The sequence below is a fragment of the Tachypleus tridentatus genome, chromosome 12 (genome assembly GCF_004210375.1).
Source record: "Tachypleus tridentatus isolate NWPU-2018 chromosome 12, ASM421037v1, whole genome shotgun sequence".
Taxonomy (NCBI): domain Eukaryota; kingdom Metazoa; phylum Arthropoda; class Merostomata; order Xiphosura; family Limulidae; genus Tachypleus; species Tachypleus tridentatus.
In genome coordinates, this window is record NC_134836.1 from 48,682,663 (window position 1) to 48,710,147 (window position 27,485).

A 27,485-nucleotide genomic window follows, 5' to 3' on the forward strand; every position below is an offset into this window, starting at 1 on the left:
AATAATTAATCTTGACAAAGTAATGATACATTTTTGTTTTGAAAACACTATAAGAATTTTTCTTTTATATGTAAACAATGTTTGAAGTGAGTATCAGAATGCCATGCTATAGTCCACCATCTTGGCACATACTTAGATCTCTGCCAGAATGCCATGCTATTGTACACCATCCTGGCACATACTCAGATCTTTGTCTTCCATGCTGCCAATTCATAATAATTTTTTGACAGTTATTAACCACAAAGCTACACAATAGGCCATCTGTGTTATACCTACCTTCCATACCAAAATCTGGATTTTAGCATTATGAGCATTTAGACACCCCACTGAGTAAATGCACAAAAGGGAACATTTCGTTATTGTTAAATATTCAGAATGCAATTTTTTAGCTCACTTTGTTGTATACAAGTTCAAATTCTTCACATACTGTTGACGTGTTTTAAAAATACATTTAAACATTGTCTTCCACTACTCACTCAGACAGTCAATTTCTCACTCTCTTATTCCACATATGCTGACTTCTCTCCCTTCTACACTAACAATGTTGCATTTACATTTGACAATTTTTCGCAGACACCAACCAGAAGCTAACAACACACACAGTTGCACTGTTGTTAATTACAACTTTACCACCATTACTACAGTAATACTTTTCAAATATTTAATAAAGTTTAATACCAAAACTCAGAATTTAAACTAGCCAACATTTATCCATCTAATATACAGTTATTTTCCATGAATTCATTATCTTTTCTTTAACTGTTCTGAGCACTGAAAACATTTACACTTTTTTTTCAGCAGACATATACAGGCAGGTTTTAATGCAATACAATGTTACTTTTTTAAACACATATCATTACAAAACACATTAAATTAAAGAATTACTTGGGTTCAGATTTGCAGCAAGATTACTTCTTCTCATACAAGTTTCTGTGTCTTTTGCAGCCAACATAACACTTTTCATCTCTGCTGCACAAAGAGGCCATTTCTGGTCAGAACCTTTGCTGGGATCATTAAACTTATGGTAACACTATAATAAAAATTAATTATATCATATTAAACACATTATATCCTCATATCATCAATGCACAAGTTGCATTATGGTACACTCATTTAAAAACTTCAATTTTACTCTATAAAACAATCATTTTTCAAGCCTTTGTACTTATATAACAAATAGCCACAAAAAAGTTAAAGTGCATCAGATGTTATTAACACAACATATTTGACTATTAACTTCCAGGAATTATACAAACAGTGACACTAAATATGTAGAATACACTGCTAAATCTCTGTTAGATATTCCTGTTTGTGGATAACTTGTATACTTTTCAAATCAAACTTATTCAACCTAATAATAAATCAACCAAATGAACTTATAAGTTCTTGTTTCTTCAATTAATGTATTCTTATTGTCTGACTAAAAGTTAAAAGACAAAAGTATGAAGTATCCATATCTGATTAATCTTAGCAATATCTAGCCACATTGTTTACTAACACATAAAAGTGTATTTTGTAATGAATTGTAATTACTTTGCCTACCTGTAAGCATTGATTACATCAATTAGTAAGATATAAAATAATCAATTAATTGAAATTATGATTAATTCAATCACTGGCATAAAATAATTACCTACTGCTTCAAAGTATTACCATTTTATTATTCTGACTACCAAATTATTGAAATTATAATTAAATTAATTGATGTCATGAAAGCAATAAACTAATCATAAACAGGATTTGATCACAGAAATTGAAATCTTTGTTCAGCACAAACCTACTTCATGGGCTATCTGTGCTCTGCAAACAGTAAGTATCAAAACCCAATATGTAGCAGCAAAAGGTGTTTCCTTGTTTACTCAGTACATATGAAATTAATCTAAGGTTTTCAAATTTTATGATAATCTCATTAGCATAACTGATTTGTTAAATGTAATCAATTAATGAGCCCAAACGTTAATCAACTTTGAAATTCTCCTAATTGCCCAGCTTTAATCATTTGTTTAAAATATTCTTAGTTCTTTTAAGGACTTAAAAATTATAATTTATCGTGTGAACAAGATGGGATAATAAACTATGTTATCTAATAAAATATAATTCCATAATACATGAGATCAAACTTAAAATGTTGTTCTTAAACAAAGTAAAATAATATTGTAATTACACAAGCTTCATAATTAATGATTAAAATAAGAAGATTCACTCTCTTTACAGTAAAACTTTTAAAATTTAAAATGTTTAAAACTTTGTTTTTGTACTTGTTCAATGTCTGTAACAATGCCAGAGCTTACTCTGATATGTCACTATAAGCCAAACCTTCCTTAAACACTTCATATTAAATGTCATATTTATTCTTTAAGATGTTTTTTCAATTATGTTTATTCTTAATGAATTTTGTTAAAAAATTAGCAAATTTTAGAACTGTTTACCATTTATGGATCCATAAATTAATGGTACTTTTTTTACTGATTGTATGCCTTCCCAAAATTCGATATTACCAAGTAGGATCAAGTAATGAATGAATACAAAGGTAAAAATACTGTGAAGGTTCATGCCTACTCAACACAGCTTTACCTAAACATGATTACTTATAAAACCATTTGTTTTTAAAGACTCAAGTTTTTATTTTCATTAAAAATTTATATGCGTGAAAAGTTTTATGAAGAAACAATTTTGTTTGTTTTTATAGAATTTGGCACAAAACTACTCGAGGACTATCTGCACTAGGTTCCCTAATTTAGCGGTGTGAGACTAGAAGAAAGGCAGCTAGTCATTACCACCCACAGTCAACACTTGGTCTACTCTTTTACCAACGAATAGTGGGATTGACCATCACATTATAATGCCCCCCACAGCTGAAAGAGCAAGCACATTTGGTGTGACAGGGATTCGAACCTGTGATCATCAGATTACGAGTCGAACCCCTGACCATGCTGGGACCAAATATTTTATAAATAATTAAACATTGACTATAAATAGCAAAAAGGGCTGGCCATATATTAAACTAACAGTAGAACTGAGTAATTAACAGATAATTAATGGCTGCTAGTTGTAAAAACTGAGGCTTACATGATGTTAAGATTATGATACAGTTTCACAACTAACTTTTGTGGTGCCTGCCTGGAATGGTCTGAAATATTTTATCCTGGATATTATTTGTAAAACAAATACAATTTTTATGTGGCTTAGCCATATTTATTAGCTTCTTGTCACTATTTTATGCCTTTAGAACTCAGGCTAGTGTAAGTATTGTATATATGTTTGTTTTAATCTGATACTAAACTAGATTCTTTCACCTTAATCTGACTTCACTCAGTGTAAGAAATACCCAAAACATTAGGTCACACAAATACTAGAAAACAATCAAAGTGATCCAAGATGTCTCTAAATTTCAGGAATAAGGAATAATTATGATTTTACGTTTTATGTAATGCAAAACAAATAATTTTAAATCACATCAGCAAATCTGAAGTTCTCACACTTCATATTACAACATCAAGAAAATATTATCACAAATACCTATATAACTTCTACATAGTATTAAATATAAAAAATTCTACAGTAAATTATATCCATAAAAGAAAATTTCTATAATTATGAACATTTATTTGAAATTTAATCCATGAATTATTTGAAAATGATTACTGAATTTGTCATATATTCAAGTGAAATTTAAAAACAGTGTTAAAAAACCAGTAAACTTAAAAACAAAGTTACAAACCCTATCTCTTATCTTATTAATGCTCGTTTCTTCTGTAACGAAAAATATTGGCATTCCCCAGTCTACAAACATCATCCCTAAAGCAGGATTATCTGGATTCCACCTATTCTTCTGGCAATCCCCGTAGGAGTCATTTGTTCTACTGACATACAAACCTGAACAAAGTTTATTAGTATGGATATAAACAATACTAATTTACTACATGTACACATACTTCTGTGAATAAGCTGATATGGACAATGTTTCAAACTATTAAACACAATTTACGAGACAGAATTTCACACATCTATGCACTATTTATAAGGATTTCAAAAGATAAAAAAATCATTTCATTAAAGTAATAATATTTACCATATTTTTTATTATTAATTGATAATAACAGAAATTGTTACATGGAACCATGGCATATTGTCATAAACAATCAAGTGTAATTACAAGTTACACAGGAATAGAAAAGATTAGTATGTAACCAACTACACTAGATGCCATCAACCATGTGGAATCTGCTGTTGCTGTTTTTTTGTTTTTCCTATATATACAATTAATACTCTACACCTTGATAAAGTATAGTACAAATAGCAAAGCAAACAATAACTTGTCAACTTTTACTGTAAATGGAGATTCAAAAGGAACCTTGCTTCAATATTCAATTTTTTAGTTTTAGAGGCAATGAGTCATCAGAAACACTGGACTATCAGCACTAAGCAAACCACACTTTATGGAAAGCACCTTAAATACGAGTACTAAACAAACCACACTAATCAGAAAGCATCTTAAATACCAGTCCTAAACAAACCACACTAATCAGAAAGCATCTTAAATACCAGTACTAAACAAACCACACTAATCAGAAAGCATCTTAAATACCAGTACTAAACAAACCACACTAATCAGAAAGCACCTTAAATACCAGTACTAAACAAACCACACTAATCAGAAAGCACCTTAAATACCAGTACTAAACAATCCACACTAATCAGAAAGCATCTTAAATACCAGTACTAAACAAACCACACTAATCAGAAAGCATCCTAGGTATCAGTACTAAACAAACCACACTAATCAGAAAGCATCCTAGGTATCAGTACTAAACAAACCACACTAATCAGAAAGCATCCTAGGTATCAGTACTAAATAATACACACAAAATTAAGGCTTTTCATGAAACAATAAATATGTTTTATGTACATACACATTATACACTAAAATTATGAATATATTGTTCTCATTCAATCATTTTTTACATACAGTGTTTAACTTCAGTGGATACCAACACTGCATAAACAGTGATGTAAGTAGAAAAGATATTTAATCTATCTATATAATATTTAGCTGCTTCATAATGTTTGCAAGCCATGAGAACATGTCCACTTCATCTGGCCGAGTACCTTAATGTTTTTGAAAAGTAAAGAAATAAATCTACATGTAAACATAACAAATGACAAAGTAGCTCAAATAAGTCCCATTACTAGTATCGCTTCAAACACAAGCTCCAGAACTCTGTTTTGATTAGTATCAGCAGAATTTCACCTGACCTATTTTCCAAAAATAACTTTTTTGTTGATTCAAGATGTAAAGGCCTTCTGCATGTCTGCTGATACTTACCAAACTTTTGATTGGGGCAACTTTGGTCTGGAGAAAAGCCTTGTTCTGGTCTTTCTTCACTTTCCTTCAATACTATAACACCTGTTACACGATCCGAATTCTTCAATAGTGTCATATTTCCCCTATAAAATGTAAGACAACTGCATATAAATATGGGATTAGTACAAGTAATATTCCAGTTTCACGTACAGCATACGTTTGCTATAATATATGATGTTACTAAATGTTCAATCATAGGCATTGCACAGTGTTACTGTGTTAATACAAAATTTGCATTACTGTTAGAGATAACTTAGTTTTTGTTATAGTTTTCTAGTGCATGTTCAGTATGAGCTAGGGATTAATTTATTGCTAAGATTAACCCCACTGTTAAGTCATCTGGTGCTTAGTTACAGACAAACAAGTTTTTACATGGGATAAGCAGCCAACACAGCTTAGATGTTTAAGCTGAATCAGATTGTGTCATACATGTTACAATGACACAGGAACAGTTAGGAATCCTGCCAAAGCCACAGTCACGTCCTACACACTTAAATAACAGACATGTTGGTGAAGACAAACCATAGTCCTTAGTGGCTATTTCTATCACTCTGGGTGTAACCTTTGAATAAACAACTTCACAAGTCATATTAACACCATGATAACCAGAGGTACCACAAGAATGAGCTATATGAATGAGCAATTTAAGCAATCACATTAACGCACAACAAAAACTACCACAGATATCAATACACTTATGGCTGTACTTGGGAACAGAAAAAAAGAAAGTCACCTGCTTATGTTCTACCAAAGTACTATCAGCTACATATCGAAATAATACCAAAAAGGATACAGAAAAGCTCTGTAACAGTTGTAAGAGAATGTAACTCAGACACCATCATTAAATCCCTCACAGACCTCAGCAGCATCACAGAACATCAACTACACTTAACAGCACCATTCTTCACAGTGAAAAGACCATGCATTCCATCAGTGAGCTACTGCCCTTTTCAATTGGGATATTTTATATTCACAACTCCACCAGATGCCAACCAACCTGGTGAATTGCTTAAAAGGTACCTTAGTTGTCAGTTATAGGTGTGCAGGTGCTACACTACTACCATTGCACTAATTGTCACCAACAGATCTACAATGCAGAATAAACACCTGGCACCACTGGGATTCATAGAAACCAGTCTTAGAAAGATAACACAGCAAAACATTCAAGCATTAGAGGGATGGAGCCTAAAGCTATAAAACAAGCTCTTCTCTGAATTGCCAAAAGCAAAAAACTGCAAATGTACAATGCCAACACCATAATATTCGTGACTGACTCAAAGCCAGTATTGTGTAAAATTCAGAGTGGCTGGTCTCCAAATTGTTTGCAAAAACAAAGCAGCTACATAACAAGGCTATAATGCAAATGTACTGTACTGTGCAAAAGTGTTAGGAGAAGAGAATATTTTGTCATTATTTCCACTTTTTGAGGCTGATTCTTCGTACCATTACAGAATGTAAATTTCAACACTATGGTAATGCTTTACTGATCCCTGTTGCAGCTACATGAGCCAGGGTGAAAATACCTACTTTTAGAATTCCCATATACCATAGGAATTGATCAAGGCCATGTCATAAGGATTCTTCTTGAATGAACATACTAAGCAAATTTAGGGTCTGAAATAACCATCATGGTAACACATGCAAAAAGAAACTAGCAAGAAGTTAGCACATAGTACTTGTATATGCCAAATTAAATCAATTTAATAGCACTTCACAAATAAACTTTGATAAAAGTAGTGTTTAACACTATACATTAAGTTTTGTTGTCATGTTGCAGCTCAAAAAGTGTAGAGAATTACCAGAAGAGCAGAGCTCACATAATAGCTTTACATGATGCTGGTTGACTCTGCAACAAATTGCAGCAGACATGTAAATTTTCAAATAAGAAAGAAAGAGGCAGAACACCTAAACTTCATGAAACTGATGATAAGTATCTTCATTTATGCAGCCTTCAGGACAAAAAGAAGACTGCCACTAACCTCAAGCATGAGATAAACAACCATGTATACCATATGACAGAAAAGTGTTCAAATCTACAGTATCAAGAAAGCTCAACAAGAATGGAATAACTGGTCATGAAGCAGTTAAAAAAAAACTTTACTTAAACCTCAAAAAATTGTCAAGAGACTAAAATTTGCTAAAAGGTACAAAAGAAGACTTTTGATGATTGGAAAAAAGTGTTATGGATAGACAAGCTAAAATTTCAGATAGTTTATTCAAAGTATAGGTTGTACACCTGGCAGAAAAAAGGTGAAAGATACTTACTTTGATGCATAACACCTACCATGAAACATGGAGAAGGCAGTGTGATAGTTTGAGAGGTTTTCTGCTGAGGCAACAGGAGATAGTTACAAGACAGATGGAATGATTGACCAGCACAAGTACCATCACATACTGATCCATCATGGTATACCAAACAGTGTGCATATTATTTGTGAAGGATTCTACTACCAAGAAGATAATGACCTCAAACTTTCATTAAACCTACACAGAAAATACTGAGATTTGATAGATCAAAAGTTTCACAAATCAAACGTTACTTCCAAAGTAACTTTATAGGTGTGTACTAGATAGATTTGGAGTAAAATCCCAAAGGACACTTTGATTAATTACATTGTAACAATGCCTGAAATACCATCTGCAGTTATTAAATCAAAATGGTAGACACACAAGATATTTACTGTTTGCTGAACTCAAGCACTTCCATTGAGTTTCTGTTGTGGTAAGTAATAAAATTTTGATGTTTCACCTGCGATTTACTTTCCACTGTCCTTTCAAAGTAACTTGAAATCTAATTTTGACTATGTCCTAATACTTTTATACAGTGCTATATGTGCCAAACCATGCAGGGCTAAAGTCAGATAAGGAAGCTGAGAAGCTTGCAAGTTACTCTTATATAAAAATTAGCACTCTACTGACAAAATATCAATCTAATGAGGTGAACTCAGCAACCAAGGAAACTTTTCATTAATATTCATAGGAAATAAGACTGCTGAAAAACTGAGTACCATACACTGTAGCTAACAAAACCAAGACAAGAGGAATGAGCAAGATAGTATAAAATAAAAAAGCCACTGATAATATTACATTCCCTTCTACCTCTTGGACGATCATATGATGAGTAAGCTGCTGTTGCCACAACCTTTAAGATAGTAAATAAATACTCAACCTTATAACATTATAAACACACACATATATTGTTTTTGTACCAAAGTAAAGAGAAATTTAATGTTTTAATTCAAAATAACTAAATTTTCAGAATTTAAATCACACTAAAATGGTTGTTAGTGTTCAGCCTATAATTTTTTTTTCTCTTAAAAGAATCACCAAATCAAAAGCATATTTCATGTTAAGAATTCTCAATATAAATAAATTACAAGAATAATGAATTGTGTTGAGAGAAATTATAACCCAGTCTGTTTTACTAAACAGCCTGTTTTTAATAGCTTAAACCTTAATTTCAAAGTAATCTAAATGCATTCTACCAGCGTGTGGTATTTTGAGATAAACTTGATTTCTGAACAAGTATTAATGTATGTATTAATACATACACAGTTGATTTGTATATTATGTAAACTTGATTTGAGTTTAATCTTGTGTGAAATATAATAAGACTGGTAAACGTTGTAAAAAATGAACACAAACTTTACTTAAACATGCCAAAATAAAAAAGTATAGCATACACACTTGTACAGACAGAATGAAAGTTGATAACTTACTACAACTTTCACTGTCAGGATTGATCTTCACAGAACTAAAACAGATGATCTCAAAATGAGGTACTTAATAAAAGATCTCCAACCACAAGTGAACTAAGAAAGCACCTTGAATTCAACAGTTAAACTACTCAATCAACAGTATCACCTTGCAGCCCTTGTTCTCTCTCAAATTTTACTGACTGTAACATACAGACATTACCCTCTCAGCCATCAGTGGATATTACAGTCAGTTACCCTATCAACAAATATATGTTATGTTACTGTAATATTCTCTAAGGCAGAACAGATACTATCTATCAGAGAACAAAAAAAAGGGCATTTTCAATGGTTTTCTAGACCATATGTTTGTTATAACTGCACAGAAACTAGATAATCCAAGTTTTTAAAAATTGTTATATAACTAAAGGAATATTAAAATAACATTCCTAAAAGAAATGAAAATTTCACTGATTTCAAGACTTCCTATCCTTCTATTGTCTTCCAAGTAAACAAACAGTATCTATATAATGCCACAAATAGAAATATGTGCAGGATGACAATTCATGGCCAAGGCTGTTACACAAAACATCATAAGTACGAAAAAAAGAGGAGAAAACATAAGTCCTAAATATCTGTGTATCATTTTGATTAATTAGGAAAAAATAAAAGTAATAATGTACTATTAATTATCCAACCAATTATTTTATAAAGTTCACATATTTCAATGACTTGTTTCTTTAATTTTTCACCATAAATTCATTTTCTTTATGACTTGTACCCTCTCAGCTACTTACAAAACCCAAAACAGAACAACTAAGCAACAATGAGCTAACAAAAAAAACTGGTACATAGGTTTTATTTTATAATACATAAATTAATACAATTTTAATATTATTATTAAGAAGCCTTTGAAATGATTTATTATATAGTTTTAGTTATTGTTTAAAAATAATAACATTACAAGACTTGTACAAGTTTCTAAAATATTATAAACACTTAGCTGAATTTACTATCAATGATTAAAGCTATATTCACATACAAATTACATTGTACATCACAATACTTTGCCAATTACTTCACAATCACTGAATATTTCAGAGTACTTGTCATTAACTTATTATAAATTTACTGTGTATGTATAAACTTACATGTTGAAGAAAGGCTCTATAATAGCAGCAATGTATGGGGGTTTTGATCCTGTGTTAAGGATCCAATGGAGATCTTCAGTGCTTTCTACTAACTGTACGACACCAACATTTCCACCAGAGGTAGCTAATTTTAGAATATATTACAATTCTTGTATTATCGACAAACATACATGTACCTACTAAATGTTCGATTTCACAGTAAGAAGCAAATTTAAATTGAATTTTGAAAATACTGAAAAGAAGAATCATAAAAAAAGAAATGCAATAAGACACTAATTAGTGAGCTGTCTTTCCTAATTTAGAATCCAACTCACTGATTCAAAGTTTATTTATTACTTACCTTCAAAATAAAACTGTTTGTAGAAAACTAAAAGCTTGCATATTTAAAAATTTGGAAATCAATATCTAACTATTCTTATTTTCTTAGACAAAAAGAGTACTTTTCATTCTGTTTGTATGAATAAGCAGATCCAAGTCAGGTCATTAATTTAGGTTCTCTTTCACTCAAAATTCTGTTTGAAAGGTTAAGTACAAGAATAAGCATGCCATTGAACAAATGTCTTTCAGAGTAAAAAGTCTAAGTACCAAAAAGCCAGGCCCTTAGTATTATTGCCTGAATGATGAGTGTCAAAAAATAGCATTAATAGATGAACACTGTATGAATGAGGTGGTTAAAAAGTACTTCCCCCTGCCAGAAAAACAAGTCAACTTTTAACAGATTTTTGAATCTAGGTTTTTATTTACTTGTAATCATTATTTCTAAAACCTATACTCATTAACAGTATGTAACAAGCTTTGAGGTTCACAGAAAAAAAAACGTAGGTTAACAACAAATGAATGAACAGTTCACTTACTTATGAAAGTTGAGTCCAAGAGAATATTTGTTACACTACTAGAATATCAAATACTCTCAATTTGAAATAAATTTAACCCTTCAGGTTACATCTCAGGTTTGTTTTCCCAAGTTAGTTCCCTTAATATCCTACTTTATTTTCCTCACTCCCATACTGAACCCAGCACATTGATATATTACAAAACATGAATAAAAATTACAACTTACAACTACACCCAAACTGGTGGGTGGCATTCATCCTCCGAAAACAAAACATATCCCCCTGAATATTTTCATAAATTTTTAGCCTTGTTCTCACTGCTTCAATTCCTACAAAGTGTTAAAAACAAAAAGGTTGAAATTATACATATATTCTTCAAACAACAAAACAAAATATGGCTTAGACAGTTATTTTTGTACATTTCTGTAAACTTAGATTAAGACCTAAAAAAATTCTAATATTATTACTCAGTTGATTTTAGATAAGGTACCCCATTAAATACACATACTGATTGTTGCAAGCATAAAGCTTACAGATCTTTCATATGATTTTATTTATCAATTAAAATATTTAAGTTTAAAAATACATGTAATTACAAATATTACATTTATATCATTTTGAACACACCGATTATTTTTATACTACCTGATATTTTTTCAACTAAATAACTGGAATAAAAACTTTATTATTTTTCAAGAAAAGAATCAGTAATGTGAAGTCAGTGGATGTTGGATTGTTTGATGAGCTAAAAATAAAAAATGATACAATCACAATGTGATTAATTAATACATGGAATTTAGCAACTTTACACATGAGGTTGAAAGAAAACAGAAATGTAAAGGAAATTATCTTCTGATAATGGTATACAAGAACCCAAATTACTGTTCTGTAGGACTAGTTGCTGAAAAATAACTGTTTTCAGTGTGCTGATTAAGTATTGCTGAAGTAAGTTTGGATGGAACAGTCTGTATTATGTAATACTGCTCCACAGGTCTGTAGAATATTACATATTAACAGCCTTTTGGTGGTGTACTTAGCTTAAGTTGATCTATGTGTGTGATTTCTATATTAAATTTCCTTTATTGGTGAAGTTCAATGTTTTTAAGTATCTACCTTAGACATTATTTTCCACCAATCAAAAACTGAACTCATGGGTAAACATCCCAACTCTTTCCACATAATCTAGTATCAAACTAAATTCATAAATATGACCTTTATCAAATGGTGAAAAATTTCAAACTTTGAAACATGAATTTAACATTCCAAAGTAGCAACAGCCAGAAGAGCATACTACATTGCTAAAATTAATCAAGTTTTTCCATTGATAAAACAAGGTCTGTAAATGAAAGTGACCACTGTCAACAGTGATGCATTTATTAATCAAGCAATGTCAGACACAGAAAAATTCTACAATCTCATTTCAATACAAAGCCATACAACCCACTACAGACAGCTCACACATTATATAATAAAACTATAAAAGCATCCAAGAAAAATCTGTATCAAAAGATAAACAGCCAAAGAGGTAATATAAAATTATAAAAAGCTGACCAATATTTGTGGCAATAACAACAGCAAGAACACAAAGGAAAAAATGAATATCAGGATACCTAAACTTGTCACAAAGAAATGGTAAGATATATATATGTACATTCATGCAACCTCAGATCATATAACATGTAATAAAATGTGGCTCATTACAGCTTAGGTAAAAGCTTTAGATTTCAAAGGTCATATAATTCTCTTTATATATCATATTCAGTTAAAACTGTTTTATGTCCTGTCTTACTTAGAAAAACATTAAATACTTAGAACTTTTTTTCAGTTCAAGCAAAAAATTCATGTTTACAGTGTATGTTTTAGCATTTATAACTGTCATACAGAATTAAAATACACAAAAACAAATGTCAAAATGGACTCTATGAAATAATTGGATTAAGAACTAGCATTAAATGTGGAAAGCAATGAAACAAATATAAAACATTTTTTGGGAAATCATAAATAAAAATCTAGCCTTAAACAATTACTTGACAGACATCTGCATGTTTGTATGCTTATAACTAGCAAACCTTTGATAAATTATGTCCAAGTCTTAAATTTACCATTACAACCTCTCCCAGGGTAATATACAGGGTGAGCTACATTTGGACATAACACACCTATATCATTCCCCTGGAAGCCTTTATGTTCTCCAAGCTTTGAATGAGTATTTCAGCTAGAAACACTCAAACAAAGGACATTTTATAAAAACAACAATAACAACAAGCATTGAACTCTGTAATAAATGCATGCATGATATATACATACACATACAAACACACACATAATCAATTCCCATCATTAGTATCCTGAATATTATTACTATTGAAATTACTATTAATAATAATCAGTAATAGTAATGCATAGGTCGCAAATAAAAGCCGACTTAACTCATTCATAATAAATATATCATAACAATTATCCCAAACATGGCCGGAAGAGAAACTTTTTGTACAAGTGAATAAATGTAAAAAAGCAATATAGTTAATAAACTATAAAAATTAAATGATGATTCCTTTCTTGATACCACTAACTTAGAATCAGTAATAGTAATAATAGTACCATTAATAATTAGCACTGTTACTATTAGTATTTATTACTTATTAGTGTTACATAATGCTGACTACTGCAGATTCAACCGTGAACATCTGAAGTAACAATGTAATATAGGCGCAAACATATAAAACGTATGACTAATACAAACTTTGATTGTCTGAAAAATATTCATACCAAGGAAAAAAAGTAAGGTAAAAGTAAAAACTACTTTCAGAACTGTCATCGTGCAAAATGTCTCGACGATTTTCTTATCAGGATTAACACACCACAGTATATGTACACATACAAAATCTACTCGTCTTCTTCGATGAGATCACCTGAATTTCTTCAAAGGGAACGATTCTACTTTACTCGATAGTGCTGCCATCTGTATACAAAAATAAATTAAGCTGAGTGGATTATAAATACTTTTTGTTTGTAATAGAAATTTATTTCGTGTGACAGAACACAGTACGAAGACCTATTCAATTTTAAAAATGACTATACACAACCATTGAGCAGAGGCGTCGCTAGTTACTTGAACGATTCGGGATTCAAGCCCATAGGTAAGGAATTTTTGGCGTTTCAAAATATTTTCAAAAGGAGAACCAAAATTCGACCCCTTTCGAATACTTGGCTATTCTTCTCCAAGATAATAAAGAATTATGTTTAATAAGTGTGACGAAATATATAGGCTTGGATGTCGATGTGACGTAAACCGAATGTTCAGTATTAGTTGCCTTTGAGAACTAACCAATCATAACTTAGAGCTGTTTGTGTCAAGTTTAGTTTTGTGTCGAAAGAGTGTATAAAGTTCATAATAGTTACAAGAATTATTAACCAATTTATATAAAAATAAAATCAAAATAAACAGAAATAAAATTAAAATTAAATAACGGCAAAAGGAGAAAATAATAATGTAGCTCAATATATAGAAAATAAAATCACTATATACAGATGTATATATTTAAGATTTGATTTTGTTTGAATTTCGCGCAAAGCTAAACGAGGGCTATCTGCGCTAGCCGTTCCTAATTTATCAGTGTAAGACTAGAGGGAAGAGAGCTAGTTATCACCGCCTAATTCCAACTCTTTTACCAACATTGACCGTCACATTATAACACCCCGACGGCTGAAAGGGCGAGCATACTGAGTATGACGAGAATTCGAACCCGCGACCCTCAAATTACGAGTCGAGTGCCTTAACCACCTGGCCACGCTGGGCCGATTTTTAGGGAAGAATAATACTTATAATGTAAAGTATTGTTTGTGGTTTGTTTTAAATTTCGCGCAAAGCTACACAAGGGATATTTGCGCTAATTGTCCCTAATTTAGCAGTATAAGACTAGAGGGAAGGAGCTAGTCATCACCACCCACTGCTTGGGCTACTCTTTTACCAATTAATAGTGAGATTGATCGTAACTTATAACGCCCCCACGGCTGAAAGAACGAGCTTGTTGGGTGTGACGGGGATTCGAATCCTCGACTTTCAGATTACGAGTCCAGTCTCTTAACCATCTGACCATATCGGGCTAATATAAAGTAAGTTTAATCATAAAGTTCAACATCCCCGGGATTGAGATTGATACCATTTTCTGTTACAGTATTTAACAGTGCTATCCAATCAGCTTCTTTAACAGTGCTATCCAATTAACTCCTTTAATAGTGCTATCCAATCAGCTTCTTTAATTTCCCCGATCCTGTTAGATGTAAAATTTGTCTCTATACCCATAAGTTTAATGTCTTCGAGAGAGTACTTTCCAGTAACACAGCGGTATGTTTGCGACTTCCAACACTAAAAACCGGGCTTCGATACCCCTAGTGAACAAAGCACAGATAGCGCGTTATGTAGCTTTGTCCACTAGGGGTATCGAAGCCCGGTTTTTAGTGTTAGAAGTCGCAAATATACCGCTGTGTCACTGGAAAGTAATCTCTCGAAGACACTAAACTTATGGGTATAGACAAAGAACAGATAGTGCGTTATGTAGCTTGTGTTTAATTACAAAAAATCAAGAGAGTGTCCAGGCATGTTAAAGTGTTTTGCGACAGGAAGTTCTTTGTTTATATGTAAAAAGGGCTGGTATCGATAGAGATAGTACTATGTAGAGGAGCGAACAACGTTTCGATATTCTTCGGTCATCGTCAGGTTCACAAAGAAAGAAAAGGTTACTGACCAATAGCTGACCACATGTTTGAAGGCGGTTGTGTAATTGAGTATAGGAATGTAGAGGGCGTGCTTAGTGTTGGATATATTTATTAATATAGGTATAAAGATGTTCCTTTGTATTGGTATATTTTGGGCTTGCATTGTTGTATAAGTAAGGCTTCTTTAATTTTGCGTTTGTTTATGTTTGTTTCTTTATTTAATATTTGGGTGTTTTTCTATGATTATGTTGTGTTTATTTGATTTGCATTGTTCAAAAACGTGTGAAGTTCTTTGTTTTTATTGTTGATTTATGGTTATTAAAACGTTCCCGTTGAGTTATTTGGGTTTGACATACGTATTGAAAATTGCATTTTCAACATTGGATTAAATAAATAATATTTTTCTTAGAGCAGTTTATGAAATTAGTGATTTTAAACTGCTTTTGGTTGTCTTTATCGGAAAATTTATCAGTTTCTTGCACGAACTTACAGGTTTAACATCGTTTGCTATTGCAAGGTTGACTTAACCAGGTGTCGGCTTAGAGTTTACTTTAACGTGAACAAAGTGTAAATGCAAAGTTTTATTCTTTCTAAAAGAAATAACAGGAACTTCCGTAATACTAGATTTTAATCGGTCATTAAGTTGAAGGACGTAAAAGTGTTTCTTTAGTATCCTGGGTAGATTTTTTAGTTTTGGGTGACAGGTAATAACTAGTGGAACACGAGAAGAATTGGTTTTAGGTGATTGTTTCAGGGCAGATGCACGTGGTATATTGTAAGCTTTCTCAACTTGTTGGGTGATAGTGTTTTGTTTATAACTTCTTTTAGTCAAAGTCTGTTTCAAAGAACTAATGTGACGGTCATAGTTCTTGCTATCAAAACATATTTTCTTTAATCTAAGTGCTTGATTGAATGTGATATTGCGTAATTTGTTTGTGTAAGTATTGTGGTTTATCCGTTGGTTTTCGGTACAAATCAGTATGTAGAACACCATCTTTCAACGTTAGGGATACATCCAAGAAACTTACTTGGGTAGTCTTGAGTAAAGTTAATAGAATTGTAGAAGGTATCAGCATGTCTATAAAAGAACTGTAACGAATCTTTGTCTTCTACCCAAATGAAAAAAAAAAAAATGTCATCAATGTAGCATCTCCAAAACGTTGGTTTGTCTGTGTAGTTTACCAAAAGTTTCGTCTTTTTTCCCATAAAAATGTTGGAATAGTTTGGTTCATCTTTGTGCCCAGTGTTGTGCCTTTTGTTTGAATACAGAATTCATTATTAAATTCAAAACCGTTAAATGTAAGTACTAATTCAGCTAAATCTGTAATAATTTGAGTGTTGCGTTTATCTAGTTTTTGCAGAGAAGATTCGCCGTGGGGAACGTTGGTGTTTCAATATGATATTGATCGTGGCTTTTCATTCTGATTCTTCAAGACACCAACAAGGGATTGGGGGCATGGGTTCCCTGTGCCATTGCCCTACGACGTCTTTGCCATGTAGATATCAACATTAGTTCTGCAACAAAGATCTTTCACCTTGCATAATGCACATATCATACCATTTTGGGACAACATGTGACAGCACAAACAAACAAATCTTAAAGTCAAACATTCATCCACTCATCCATTTTCTTGTTAAACTCATTTAAATTTGTTGCTTCTACAACATCTGAAGGCAACCCATTCCAAAGGACAACCACCCTGTCATATAAAGGAAACTGTCTTAGCTGAAAATGGCTCCCACCTTATCAACATTCATATCATTGTCTTAGCATTATCACTGTTAATTATGATATATCAACACTGTCAGTTTTCCCTTTACAATTTAAAACACCTCAAACAGATTCCAGCAGCTCCTCGTTTTCAACAGAAAACAAATTGAGAGATTTCAACCTTTCCTTGTATGACAACCCCTCATTCCAGACTTCATTCTAGTAACCCTTTTCTCAACCCTTTCAACGATTAATACAATATTCTAAATATGGCCTAACCAGTGACCTATGCAGAAATTACAAATAGGCTAATTCCTGGCTACTATAATACAAAGAAAAAGTGGGAAGATAGAGACAGTCAAGCATAGCTAAAACGTTGATAAACCCTTTATCGTAACTACACATAGATGGATATATTAATGGACAAACGAAAGTATTTTAACCCCCCAAAAAATTGATTTTCCTTTGAGTAAATGGATAGCATGTGTATAGGTGAACGACCTAAAATGAAGGTAACTATACCAAAAGAAACCTAGCCACTTCCTTGATCAACATTTTACAGTTAAAACTACATAGATCTATATACATGATAAATGAAGAAAGTTTTATAGTTAAATTAAAAAAAGGAAAAAACCCGATGTATAACCATATACTACAGTCACAACAGTCATGTTTTTACGAAAGACTGTTGATGTGCAATTTACAACTTTATGTGCTTTCCCAACTTTTGACGGTAAATTTTCATGGAAGCACACTAAATATATTGCATTTCAAAAACGTTAAACGTTTGGAGAATAATTTGAGTTGCAAAAGGGATTCCAAAACTCATTTAATTAGTTAGGATGTTTCAGTCTTTTTAACCCAAAATTTCAAGAAAAATATGTTATAAATATATCTTGTTGGTAACTGATAAGTTGGCCCTGCATGACCAGGTAGTTAAGGAACTCGACTAGTAACTTGGGAGCCGCGGGCTCGAATCTCCGTCACACCAAACGTGGTCGCCCGGGCGTTATAATGTTTCGGTAAAACCTACTATTCATTGGTAAAAGAGTAGCCCAAGAGTTGGCGATGGGTGGTGGTGATAACTGGCTGCCTCCCCTCTAGTATTACACTGCTAAATTTGGAAAGGCTAGCGCAGATAGTCCTCGTGTAGCTACGTGTGAAATTCCATAAGCAAACAAACTGACAAGTTGCAAAAAAGTATCAAATACAGATATATTTTCAATCTTCTTTTATACAATAACAAAGGACTGATATGGTTTGATGGTTAGAACGTTCAACTCACAATCTGTGGGGCGAGGATTCGAATCCCCGTCACCGACATTGCTTGCCCTTTCAGCCATGGGGACGTTATACTGTGACAGTCAATCGCTCTATTTATTGGTAAAGAGTATCTCAAGAATTGGCAGTGAATGGTGTTACTAACTGTCTGAGCCCGGCATGGCCAAGTGGGTTAAGGCGTTCGACTCGTAATCTGAGGGTCACGAGTTCGAATCCCCGTCGCACCAAACATGCTCGCCCTTTCAGCCGTGGGGGCGTTATAAAGTGACGGTCAATCCCACTATTCATTGGTAAAAGAGTAGCCCAACAGTTGGCGGTGGGTGGTGATGACTAGCTGCCTTCCCTCTAGTCTTACACTGCTCAATTAGGGACGGCTAGCGCGGATAGTCCTCGTGTAGCTTTGCGAGAAACTCAAAAACAATATTACTTTCATTTATCAACAATATTACATGCAAAGTAACAAAGAGTAACAATAACAAAACAAGTAGACAGATATTAACTTTTTTATTTTTCTTCTCTTGCCAGTTGTCATTTAAGTTATCAAACCTGAGAATTAAAGAAAACACTGTAAAGTGTGAAGAACTTCAGTAAGACAGTGTTAGTATGATGTGGATAACAAATTACGGACAAGATTGTCAAAGTTTGTAACAAACCGTTGGTAAAACTTCTGTATGTAGACATGTATCACATCGAAGCATCAATACGTAAAAATCTATCATATCGACTACTTTGATAAGGTACGCACCCCTAATAAATACATATATTCTCATAGTATTTGTAATACAAAACACATCTGTTTGCTTCGCAAAAGAAACGAATCAAGATTTTCTAGTTGTTTTAAACTTTCTAAACGTGTTACAACTTGTTATCTTTACAATCACAAAAGAAAATCATGTTAAACATTAGACCATATATTAATTACGCAATGGAAAAGAAAAATTCCGGAAAAAATATATATTTTTTTAATTTCTCGCAAAGCTACACGAGGGCTATCTGCGCTAGCCGTCCCTAATTTAGCAGTGTGAGACTAGAGGAAAGGCAGCTAGTCATCACCACCCACTGCTTACTCTTGAGCTACTCTTTTAGCCATAAATAGTGGGATTGATTGTAACATTATAACGTCCCAACGACTGAAAGGGCTAGCATGTTCGGTCCGACGGGGATTCGCACCATCGACCCTCAGATTACGAGTGGAACGCCTTAACCCACCTGGCCATGCCGGGCCTGAAAATAATTCGAAAGTATTAGAGAAATAGTACTTAGTTGAGAACCTAAAGATAGTTTTGTAACTACCCTCTGAAACTTTCAATACGTTACATATGTATATTCTGACAGTCAAACCTTGGGCATTTTAGAATTACTTATTCCCTCGAGGCTTACTACAAACTTAAAAAAAAAACAGAATATTTAGAAAATAACTACGTTTAGTCCTTATTGACGTATGTCTGATTTTTATTAGAATAACAGAACATTTTGGTCATGTTTATGAGTATTTGAGTTCATTGTATGTAATTTCTTCTCTGTTAATCATTACGTAAAAGACAACACGTGTTTAGACAGTGTTTTCGACATATGAACCTCCCTTTATTTGTATAGAACATTTATAATAACTAATAATATTTTCATCATGAACCATTAAATATATGATGGACACAAATATAATGCTGATGTGTATATATATATATATATAGATAGATAGATAGGTAATGTAGACGCTTTACGAAGACCACGGCTCCTTCATATTTGTTTGCATTATTGAAGCCATGTTGCATATACAAAACACTGACGGAAATCATAAACCACACAAATAGATTTGATTTAAATTATATATTAACCGTTAGTGATTAAATAACTTCATGATGTCGTTGTTGTCTTCTTGAAATTCTTTAACCTAAATAAAAAGGAAATTTTGATACATTAATCAAAATGTCAAAAACATTCGAGAAAGAGATTTAGAGGATTGTGTAATAAATCTTTAAACCAATATACAGTCACGTTGTCTATAAGAAAATTATGGGATAGAAGGAAAGTTAATTAATTTAAATTATATATAAAGATACTGATAGAAAACGTCAAGATAAAAATAATTTAAATGTAAAAATCTAGATCTTGATAAGAGCTGTGCACTTATGAGTAGAAGACCAAAAATGTGAATAAAAGCGGGACACGGTGTTGAACAGATGGAGAAATGAGAAAACCCTTGAAACTATATTTTTATTTGGCAAAACAGTTTCTTTTCAAGTAAACGTCTTTGATTACATACAATAATTCTTGATGAATATCGGTACTGCACTCTAAATTGTAAAATACGATTAGTGCAAAGAAAGTTTAAAGAAAATAAAAAGGGAAGCTTTCTAAATGTACGTCCTAGGCAGTCGTTCAAGTTACAATGAGAAAAATTGTTCATGTTTACCTGGTTTTTGTACTTCATAGTAGAAATTTGTTTTTAACAGAGCCAAATATTTTCTACCGTAGGAATCGTTGTCCATAAAACTTACCATTGTCCCACCGGGGAACATAAAAGTGCTTATATTTCCATAAAGTTGACATACGAGCCAATAAAAAAGGAAATTTATATTAAATAACATCAATAAATTATGCGAAAAAAACTCTTTTGTGAATGAAGATGGAGTACAACATTGTATATTAATGGTGTACGATTTTTTCGGACATAATTATAATATATGATTTGGACTGTAGAGCTTGAATGATAACCTTTATACAAAAAATATTCTAACAAGTTAACAAAGTGTGTGTAAAAGGAAACGTAAGTATTGTTAAAATATAAATTTAAAGCGAGGTTAATTACTTACTTTAATAACCATAATTGTAGTAATCATAGCCATAAGACTCGTACACAGGTAGAATTATTGGAATAGGCAGAAGTAGTGGAATCGGCAGAGGAATCAATTTCGGGAGAAACTTTTTCTTAAAGGCAGCCGTTGAATACGGGCAAGTAATTAGTATAATCAACAGAAAAACAATACATATAAACAGCCTCTGAAACATCTTCAAAGTCGGTTTTTCTGGTAATTTAGTTGGTTTTATCAAGAAGAACGTGAAAATCTCTAAAAGAAGAAACAAATTTATCAAACTATGAGCCAAAATACTCAATATACCTTACTCAGGTTCTCTAAGATGTATATTAAACCAGTTAAGTTTGTTTGTCGTTACTTATTGGTGACAAAACTTTAGGTCAAGTTAGGAAAGGCCAGAGAAACCATTAAGTCTCATTTTGATTAAACATGCATAAATATTATGAGAAATAAATTGTGTTTTGTAAGCATGGTAACAATAAAAAATATATAAATTCAATGAGTGAAAACCAAATTGGTTTATAGATTTATAATAAACCCATAAAAGCCACTAATTACTGAAGTCTAAGCTGTAAAGCAACCAAGTACCAGGTAGTTAAGAGGTCTTACGTAGATAGAACCACACGACAATTATGTACATAAAATTTTCACACTACAAGTATTAACTGAAAACGTGTGTAGCATACAGCCTTGATGTAAACAAGATGTTATAAACAACTTCCATAGTCAGGGAAACCAAGGGAGCATCAGTTTTCCTTCTTCCATCACCAACATCATTAAAATGGTGGATTTACTGAGAATTGAAATTTGAACCCACGACCCTTACGTTGCGAATCTAGTTCCCTAACCACCAAGCTACACCAAAGCTGTACAACTGAATAGAACGTGCAATAGGGCATATGAAAATATTAAAATGTTTCACGCACATTACAGAGATTATAAGTTTAATTGTAAGTTTACGATCAACACGAACTTATGTTGATTGAAGATTAATGTTTTTAATAAATAACTGAACTTACTGATAGCATTTAAAAGTCCTAACTCATGTAAGTTACATTGTGTAAGGCTACCAGTTTATCTTACTGATAACATCCAACAGTCATAACTCATGTAAGTTACATTGTGTAAGGCTACCAGTTTATCTTACTGATGACATCCAACAGTCATTACTCGTGTCCGTTACATTGTGTAAAACTAACAGTTTATGTTACTGATAACATCCAACAGTCATAACTCATGTAAGTTACATTGTGTAAAACTAACAATTTATCTTACTGATAACATCCAACAGTCATAACTCATGTAAGTTACATTGTGTAAGGCTACCAGTTTATCTTACTGATAACATCCAACAGTCATTACTCGTGTCCGTTACATTGTGTAAAACTAACAGTTTATGTTACTGATAACATCCAACAGTCATAACTCATGTAAGTTACATTGTGTAAAACTAACAATTTATCTTACTGATAACATCAACAGTCATAACTCATGTAAGTTACATTGTGTAAGGCTACCAGTTTATCTTACTGATAACATCCAACAGTCATTACTCGTGTCCGTTACATTCTGTAAAACTAACAGTTTATGTTACTGATAACATCCAACAGTCATAACTCATGTAAGTTACATTGTGTAAAACTAACAATTTATCTTACTGATAACATCCAACAGTCATTACTCGTGTCCGTTACATTCTGTAAAACTAACAGTTTATGTTACTGATAACATCCAACAGTCATAACTCATGTAAGTTACATTGTGTAAAACTAACAGTTTATCTTACTGATAACATCCAACAGTCATAACTCATGTAAGTTACATTGTGTAAAACTAACAGTTTATCTTACTGATAACATTCAACAGTCATAACTCATGTAAGTTACATTCTGTAAAACTAACAGTTTATGCTACTGATAACATCCAACAGTCCCAGCTCATGTCAGTTACATTGTGTAAGACTAAGTAGCTACCTTCGTTCTAGTCTATCAATTTAACATTAGGGACGGCTAGCATAAATATCTCTTGTATAGCTTTGCACAAATATCTGAAACAAACAACCTGTTCCAAGTTCGTATCTTTTCATTAAAAACGTATCGTAGAAGACTAATGATCAGCAGTTCTCAGCCTGTGGTGCGTGAACTTCCTTCAGGTGTTACGTGAAAAGTTTTCAAAGTTACGAAAGAACAGGGGCGGCACAGCTTATGTATCTTATTGAATCTGAGGAGGTAAAACGAAATTAGTTTGAGAACAACTACTCTAGAGAACAGAAAAATATCACGTTATCCTAGAAGCGTGTGTTAGATATGAATCCACTAGAACCATAAAAGAGTTCCTAGTCACTGCTTATTGGCTGGTCACCAACCTGGCTCAGATACGTTTACATACTAAATATTCATTAGTAAACACGTATTCACTAATTAGTTCGGTATTCGTCAATAATTTGTTCAGATTGAAAACTGACTAAACGTATCGTAGTCATACAATACGTTACATTGTTACGTAATGACGGTTAATTTCTCCAAGCCCGTTCCCTTGGCTGTGGTTTCGCTAGATAGTAGATAGGGACAGTGGGAATCTCGTTAATCCATTCATGCGCGTCACTAATTAGATGACGAGGCATTTGGCTACCTTAAGAGAGTCATAGTTACTTATGACTTATATTACAGGATATTACCTGTAATATCCCTTACAATCTTGTAAGGAAGATGGCGGACTTTTCTATATATCACAATCTACGTTTCAAAGTTTAAAGCTTGAAGAACAAAGTGAAATAACATTGCACTTTCCGAGTAACAATTTGAAACTTGACATGAGAGAATCTGGTTCAGTTATGTTAGCTATGTCCGTGATCCCAGCGTCTTGTTTCTATCAGTACCAGGTCATGATGGTGTAAATTGTATGTTGTTCTTAAGTAATATTTTCGGCTCTCCTAAAGACGGAGTAAACGTCAACAAGAATAAAATATGTAATATGTAGAAAAAAGCATAAGTCTTTACAGAAGTCGTTAAAAAATCATATACATTTAATATAAAATAATGATATACTGACCGATAGGTTGTAAAGAACCACAGAAGCAACAATGTTGTAGGGCTTAGCAGCTACTAAAACCCCCTATATATATATTCATCTGCTAATGATGTTGTTTTTCCTCATTACTAAGATTTTTTTCAAGATACTAAAACTATTCTACATAAGAAGAGTGTTTACATAATGATGACCTACACCTAGTCTATTACAACAAAGATATGTGAAAATAAGGAAAACAAGGATAAGTGAAAGACCAAATTCATGAACACTGTGTTTAGTTAAAGATAAAAATAGATCCAACAAGGAAGATTATGCATTTTCATTTAATTTACTAAAAGGAATCAGGAAAATATGTCTACATACATATACGTATTATTATTATTATTACCTGAATTTCTAATGTTTTAATTTAAATGTGAGCTAGAGGGAACTGTAAACATATATATATATATATACAACTTGAATGAAAAGAATTTTCTACGATTTTGACACCATTAATTATTGTTAATAAATAGATGGCCTACTTTATAATCTTCAAACACTTTAAAGTCGTCATGAATCTTCACAGAGTTTTCTTTACCTTCAGTCTAACGTTATTTAATCATGTCTTCTCACTGTTGATAGCTGTCGTAACACCTTAACAAATGTGTTTGTTTGTTTGTTTTTCATATAGCAAAGCCACAAAGGGCTATCTGCTCATCCCACCGAGGGGAATCGAACCCCTGATTTTAGCGTTGTAAATCCGGAGACATACCGCTGTAACAAATGTGTCAATATCCCTTACCAACCTAGCTTGTCATCATTATTTTCAATCAACGTAAATATGTAACACATTTTATATGCACGTGTTTTTATCCCATAACCATGCAACACTGTGGCAATCAAACATTTGTGTTTGAAGGGATCGTACCAAGTCTTTCACACACCCTAAGAAAGTGCTTTACTATCCAGACCTTAACTGGTGTTTTGTTTTTCATCAACATTAAACTAAACTACTGGAGAACCAACCAAACTAACCAAACCTTAACTAGTGTTTTGTTTTTATGTCAGAATTAAATTTCTGGAAAACCAACCAAACTGACCAGACCCTAGCTAGTGATTTTGTTTTTACATAAACATTCAACCACTGGAGAACCAACCAAACTAACCAGACCTTAACTAGTGTTTTGTTTTACATCAACATTAAACTACTGGAGAACCAACCAAACTGATCAGAGCTTAACTAGTGTTTTGTTTCACATCAACATTAAACTACTGGAGAACCAACCAAACTAACCAGACCTTAACTAGTGTTTTGTTTTACATCAACATTAAACTACTGGAGAACCAACCAAACTAACCAAACCTTAACTAGTGTTTTGTTTTTATGTCAGAATTAAATTTCTGGAAAACCAACCAAACTGACCAGACCTTAACTAGTGTTTTGTTTTTATGTCAGAATTAAATTTCTGGAAAACCAACCAAACTGACCAGACCCTAGCTAGTGATTTTGTTTTTACATAAACATTCAACCACTGGAGAACCAACCAAACTAACCAGACCTTAACTAGTGTTTTGTTTTACATCAACATTAAACTACTGGAGAACCAACCAAACTGATCAGAGCTTAACTAGTGTTTTGTTTCACATCAACATTAAACTACTGGAGAACCAACCAAACTAACCAGACCTTAACTAGTGTTTTGTTTTACATCAACATTAAACTACTGGAGAACCAACCAAACTGACCAGACCTTAACTAGTGTTTTGTTTTACATCAACATTAAACTACTGGAGAACCAACCAAACTGATCAGAGCTTAACTAGTGTTTTGTTTTTACATCAACATTAAATTAAACTACTGGAGAACCAACCGAACTGATCAGACTTTAACTAGTGTTTTGTTTCACATCAACATTAAACTACTTGAGAACCAACCAAACTGATCAGAGCTTAACTAGTGTTTTGTTTCACATCAACATTAAACTACTGGAGAACCAACCAAACTGACCAGAGCTTAACTGGTGTTTTGTTTTACATCAACATTGAGAAAACTATACAATATCTTAAGTAGCGTAAAGATACCGAACCAGCACAAAACAGACACGTAAGTCAATTTATTGCGGACAATTTCGCATCGCAAATTTCTCGAACGTTCTAACATCCAATCATCCTATATGAAACATATTTTTGTTGTTTTCTGAGTACGAAACTCTTAGGATGGTTATCATGTTATGCGATATATAGTTGCCATTATTATAAAATATATTACATAAGCTATGCGGAATGGACATGGGTTGGTGGAGATCGTACCTGGAGAACAAATTTGGAGGCTCACGTTTCGTTTCCTAAAATCGACCACCTCGCTTACTGGTCATGAGCGAATTATAAGAGTGACTGTCAAATTCAGAATATGATTTGTAGCCAGTTGTTGAGTTGATTTGGGCTTTTTAATATCGCGCGAAGCTACACGAGGGCTATCTGCGCTAGCCGTCCCTAATTAGGCGGTGTAATACTGGAGATAAAACAGCCAGTCCTCACTACCAACTCCTGGGCTACTCTTTTACCAATAAATAATGGGATTGACTGTTATATCATTACGCCCTCACAACCAAAAAGGCGAACATGTTTGGTGTGATAGGGATTAGAACCCGCGATCATCAGATTAAGAGTCGAGCGCCTTTACCATCTGGCCGCGTTGGGTTGCCATTTGTTGGTAGCGAGTATAGTTGGCAAATTGCATTATCTCTAGTCTGTTGAGTGAAAATTGGAGCTGCAACGCACAAATAGTTTTAGTCTAACTTCGCTTGACAATTTTTTAATGAATTTACAAACAGTGATCTTTTATTTGGAGGGGGCGGTCTATCATAATACGATAACAGTGGTAGGCAGAGTACAGATAGTC

The 27,485-nt window shown here is 32.8% G+C and overlaps 1 protein-coding gene and 1 long non-coding RNA gene across 2 annotated transcripts in view; both read right to left on the minus strand.

Annotated features, from left to right (window-relative positions):
- The window catches only part of LOC143233229 (nicastrin-like), a 39,252-nt gene extending 25,265 nt beyond the window's left edge, over positions 1-13,987 (minus strand). Inside the window, 6 exon segments of the mRNA XM_076469219.1 lie at positions 886-1,030; positions 3,722-3,876; positions 5,327-5,448; positions 10,212-10,335; positions 11,272-11,373; positions 13,814-13,987. Of these exon segments, the coding sequence (XP_076325334.1) occupies positions 886-1,030; positions 3,722-3,876; positions 5,327-5,448; positions 10,212-10,335; positions 11,272-11,373; positions 13,814-13,862 (697 nt within the window). The 5' untranslated portion in view covers positions 13,863-13,987.
- Positions 13,988-19,242: 5,255 nt separating this feature from the next.
- LOC143235047 (uncharacterized) lies at positions 19,243-24,687 on the minus strand. Its single transcript, XR_013018903.1, has 3 exons — positions 24,623-24,687; positions 21,569-21,823; positions 19,243-20,646 (listed from the first exon to the last, which is right to left on the minus strand). It is a non-coding gene; the product is annotated as an uncharacterized LOC143235047 (long non-coding RNA).
- Between the last annotated feature and the right edge of the window lie 2,798 nt (positions 24,688-27,485).